This window comes from Parus major, chromosome 25LG1 (assembly GCF_001522545.3).
Source record: "Parus major isolate Abel chromosome 25LG1, Parus_major1.1, whole genome shotgun sequence".
NCBI classification, from domain to species: Eukaryota; Metazoa; Chordata; class Aves; order Passeriformes; family Paridae; genus Parus; species Parus major.
In genome coordinates this window covers 962,617-967,719 of record NC_031793.1, presented here as the reverse complement: position 1 = coordinate 967,719, position 5,103 = coordinate 962,617, and the positions used below count along the sequence as shown (strand labels likewise).

The 5,103-nt window shown below is 52.2% G+C and overlaps 1 protein-coding gene across 3 annotated transcripts in view; it reads right to left on the bottom strand.

Moving 5' to 3' along the window:
• Positions 1–946: 946 nt before the first annotated feature.
• The window catches only part of SSR2 (signal sequence receptor subunit 2), a 20,087-nt gene continuing 15,930 nt past the window's right edge, over positions 947–5,103 (bottom strand). For all 3 annotated transcript variants that reach the window (XM_015650053.2, XM_015650052.2, XM_015650054.1), the window contains exons 2-6: positions 3,744–3,898; positions 2,737–2,835; positions 2,247–2,355; positions 2,013–2,090; positions 947–1,359 (exon numbers count right to left, since the gene is read on the bottom strand). In XM_015650053.2, coding sequence (XP_015505539.1) covers positions 1,249–1,359; positions 2,013–2,090; positions 2,247–2,355; positions 2,737–2,835; positions 3,744–3,898 — 552 coding nt within the window. In that variant the 3' untranslated portion in view covers positions 947–1,248. The remainder of the gene's footprint in view (positions 1,360–2,012; positions 2,091–2,246; positions 2,356–2,736; positions 2,836–3,743; positions 3,899–5,103) is intronic.

The following is a 5,103-nucleotide window of genomic DNA, read 5'->3' as shown; positions in this document are numbered from 1 at the left end:
CCAATGAGAGCAAACACCCGGCGAGTTCCGGCTGGGAAGTGACGCTGCTCGCAAGGGGCGGGACCGCCCGGGGCTCCGCACGAGCGCGGTGCCCGCCGCGCCCGTGGAGAGGGGAGGAGCCCTGCACAGACCCAGAGAAGAGGCGGCAATCCTCAAGGAGCGGGCGCAGAGTGGACATTTCGCTGCCGCCTCGCTGTTGCATCCGGAAGGCACCGTGTCCGAGTTGCCACGGCCGACCTCGGTTCCGAAAGGCACACCTCAATGCCCACCCCCTCGGTCAGCGCGGTGGTCTCGCCCAGCGTGCAGTGCAGGACCCCAGGAAAAAGACGGATCTTGCGGCGGCACCGCCTGATCGAGAGCGCAGGCCGTGCACGGGTCCCAGAGCAGCAGCTGCTGCTGGAACGAACTAAGCCCGTGCCCCGGGCTCTGGTGTTCCCTCCGAGCAGGGCCCTTAGCCCTGCTCAGCCACCAGCGGTCATTTTACGACCCCGGCAGTTTAGTGTCACCCAGAGGGACAGAAAACGGCACGGGGAAACAACTGATGTCAGAGCACATGGCCTGTTCACTGTCAGCAGAAAGCTGGAGGCTTTCTGGAGGGTGGGCGTAGTTAAGCAGAGCATTCCCCAGTGCAGGATGGGAGAGATTCCCAGCCCTGCACCTGATTCTTGAGGAATTTAACCCTGATTCTGCTCCCTGTGCTCCACCCTCATTGCTTTACAAGCCCACCATGGACCTGGGCAGTCTAGTATGCCAGAGAACAGCATCAACAAGGCAAATCAGCAGCTCTGACATCCTCCATCCAATCAGGTCTGTGGTGTTAGTTCCATCCCACAGGGCAGGCAGCACCTGGAGGGGGCCTTGAGATACGACACCCTGCAGAAAACTGCAGCAGGCAAATGGGAGCTGGAGGCAGCACAGGGGGCAGAGCCCCACAGACAAGGCCCTCTGGGCACTAACACACTGCTTGTATTGTTACAGCTGCAGAGAATGGTTCTGCCTCCAAAGGGGCTGACAAGGCAGTTTGGGACTCTTGGTTGTTCTTTTTTCTGTTTGCTTGTTTTTCCTTTAGAACACAGAGAACACCTCGTTGCTGCTGCTGCAGCCCCCAAATCCTTTGCCCAGAGGGCTGAAGCACAGCCCAGGCAGCACCTCGCAGGGGATGCTGCCATCCCAACCCAGCCACTGTTCTTGGGGGTTTCAGGGTTATCCTTTCCCGAGCTCTGGGGTGCTGGTGGCATTTGACTCTGCTCAGTTCTTTTTGGTCTTGGGGGTGTCGTACTTCCTCTTGCTTGAGTACCAGAGCAGTAGGGGGATCCCGATGGAGGGCAGGGTCATCACTCCAAATGCCGCCCAGTCCAGCTAGAGGGAGAAATCGTTAGAAAAGTCAAAACAATCCAGGCCAGAGGAGTCTTACAGCAATGAGGTCAGAGGAGAGAGAGGGGAGACCTTCTCACTGTTTGCAGCTTCCTCACACGGGGAAGCGGAGAGGCAGGCGCTGACCTCTGCCCTTAGTGACTAGTGACAGGACCAGAGGGAGCACCCACAGCTGTGTCAGGGCAGGTTTAGGCTGGATATTAAGAAAAGGCTCTTCTCCCAGAGGATGGTCTCCCAGGCACTGGAAGAGTCTCCCTAGGAAAGTGGTCACAGCACCGAGCTTGACAGGAGCTCAGGGGCCGACAGGTGCATGGTTGGGATTCCTGGGATTGTCCTCTGCAGGGCCAGGAGTTGGACTCGATCCTTGTGGGTCCCTTCCAGCCTAGGAGGTTCTAAGATTCTATTCCCAGATTTTCTGGCTCAAATTCCACGGTGCAGCTCCTTCACAGAGGGAACTGAGATAGAAACTCGGCCACTTCTGTGATAGTCCTCTGGAGAACTGACAGGAATTAACTCCAGCTCCCACTGGAACTCTCCAGGTGAGGCAAGCCACACACACCATGTTCAAACAGGAAGCCACCGCACTGGGCTGCAGCTGCTGTGGCACACTTTTCCATTATCAATTGAAAGGTACTTACAAAGTGAGGGGAGAACCTCCTGTCGAAGTCACGCTGAGCCAGGATTCCTCCCTGCCCGGGAGCACTAGTGAAGCCAACCTGGAAAAGGCAGGGAAAAGACAGGCTTTGTCACTTTTCCTCCTCGCTCCAGAACTGGGCAGGGTGTGAGCACACAGACGCATGTCATCCCTGACCACGCAGCTCCAGGAGCACAGTCAGGTGTATCTGCAGGGATCCCGTAAACCATCCACTTACCATGACCTGTGCACCCTCCTGTGCCAGGTATGTGATGGTGGCAGAGGTGAAGTTGAAGTACCCAGCTTTGAGAGGCCGTAGAACCACAGTGTGGGACACGTTACTCGCACTGGGAGCTGGACGTTAAGGAAAACTGTTGTATTTCATCACAGGAAGAAAAGTGAGGAGATGGGAAAGAGCAGCCTGAAGCCAGGTGCAAAAGACAGTGCTGCTGACAGATCTGAGTGCTCATGGTCACAGCCAGCCAGACCCACCCAAGGCTCACCCAGTTGCTCCTCCCCAAGCAAACGAACTACCCCAGGACCTGGTCCTATCTGCAAGGAACTTTATTTTCATACAGCATCATCCAAAACAACAGGGGTTTGCACTGGTACCCTGTCCGGACTCCGGGAAGAATTTCAGAGGCAGCAGATGAAGATAGAACAAAAGCTGCAGGATGCTCAGGGACAAGAAAGAGAGTTGGGAGAAATTTCAAAACAGAAAAAGATACGGAGCAATCCTGTCCCACTTGACGTTGAGCATGCCAGAGACAATGCCAAAATCTTCTGGGGGAAAGGAATCATCCGACAGCTCCACATCTAGGGCAGCGCTAAACATAACAAAGAGAGGGGTGAGACAGGAATGAGATTTGCCATATGCTCACAAGGCTCTGCAGCAAGGTGCACTGACAGTTCCACCCTGACCAAATGGAAGAACTGATTTTTGAAAGATGAAATGTCATCAGTAGAAGATGGGGAAGAGAGCTGAGGTGTCTTACAAGGAGACTGCAGAGGAAGGAAGGCAAAGTTGAGAGAAACAACCATAAGGACAGGAAAAACACCACTTCTTCCACAGCAGGCTTTGGCAATTTACTGAACTTCAGATATCATCCCATGGATTCATACATTGGCCTAAATAATAACCAAATCCCACATATAAAATTACAGTATCTCATTAAAGTTGTATGAATCCAACATTACAGCACCATATATACTTCTCTTAGCAGTACTGCAGTCAGCATGCATTATTCTGCCTTAAAAAAAAAAAAAACTAAAAATCAAAACCCAAAGCACTTTAATACTGTCCCCCATTTTATCCAATCAGCTTTTCATTCTGCAAATGAAGCTTTTTACCAGCATCATGGAAATTCTGTTTTATCTTTGTCAGGTCCTTAGTTAAGTCCTGATAGCAAAAAGGAATTTTAATTGAATAAACATGAAAAAGAGCTCACAAAGCCAAGAAAGGGAGCTGCATGCATGGGGAGAAGTGTCACAGGACACCACAGGAACTATACCATGCTGGACTGACAGCTTGAGCAGCCACAAGGTGAAAGCAGGGGCAAGGGAAGAGGAAGGAAAAGGCAAATTTCAGGGTCAATCTTTCAGGCACTGCTGGAAAGCTCAGAGTTAGAGGGAGCAAAAGCAGCAGCACATCACGCAGCTCAGAAATTGCCTTGTACCCTGCAGCCACACATAGAACATTTGCTCATGGTCAGTATTGAACCTGGACAGGGCTTACCTGGAGCCAACGTTGTAGATGTTGTACTGCAAAGTCAAGTCCTTGCCCTCCACTGCGTATCTGTTTAACAAGGATTTGGAGGCCAGGAGCCTGGCGCCATCCTCACAGTGAGCCACAGACACCAGGGCAAACACGGCAAGAAGTGGGACCTTCATCTAGAAACACAAGGAAATGGAATGTCACTGATCACTTGAAATCTCTGAACACTTGCCTGTGAGCGTGTAAGAATTGGTGCAGGAGTGTCCCAGATCTGCAGCCATGGAAGAAAAGTTGATGATACTCTCCCCCTTCAAAGCCCTGGCCAGTATCACTCACTCTCCTTTACAGAATCGTGGAACATCCCGAGTTGAAAGGAACCTGCAAGTATCATTGAGTCCAACCCCTGGGCCTGCACATCTCAGTAATGGGCAAAGCTTTCAGATCACTAAGCCTCTTCAAATAACTTCCAGAGCAAAAGCTTTGGCAATTAACAATTTCATCAGTTTTAACAACTAACAGTTAAATGTCCTTGCAAAGCCTGGCAACTTTCCAACACTGTCTTACACAACAGAGTTAGTTCTTCTCAGAAAGCACTTCCAACATTTATTCTTTCCTATTTCCAGCCACCGAGAAACCACCAACTCCCTCCAGTGGCTTTTATGATCCCCTGCACGAGTCCCTGCTTCAGGCTGCACGTCCTGACTTGTTCTAACACAGCACCTCTAAAGCCACTCTGTTGAGAGGACAAGGAGACAACAGGAACACTACCAGTGAGGACACTTGATGGGGCTTTTAAATGCAAAAACTGCTTCAATAAAACGGCCTCTGCCCTCCACAGTCACAGGGTGGTAGGGGTTGGACAGGACTGTAAAGACCATCCAATTGCACCCTCCTTGTCATGGGCAAGGACGCCTTCCAGTAGACCAGGTTGCTCCAAGCCCCATACTTCAACACTTCTAGGGATGGGGCAGCCACAGCTTCTCTGGATAACCTGTGCCAGTGACTCACCTCCCTCACAGGGACCAATTCCTTCCCAATATGCCCTCTGGGAGTGGGAGGCGTTGTTCTATCACTCCTGGCCCTTGTCCAAAGTCCCTCTCCAGCTCTCCTGGAACCTCTTTAGGCCCCTGAAGGGGCTCTGGGTCTCTCTTCTCCAGGCTCAACACCCCCAGTTCTCCCAGCCTGTCTCCAGAGTATAGGGGCTGCAGCCCCTGAATTATTTCCATGGCCTCCTCTGGACTCACTCCAGCAGCTCCAAATCCCTTCTGTGCTGGGAACCCCAGAGATGGAGGCAGCTCTGCAAGGGCGTGTCTCCAGAACAGAGCAGAGGGGCAGAATTCCCCCCCTTCACATGCTGCCCACGCTGTTGGGGATGTGCCCA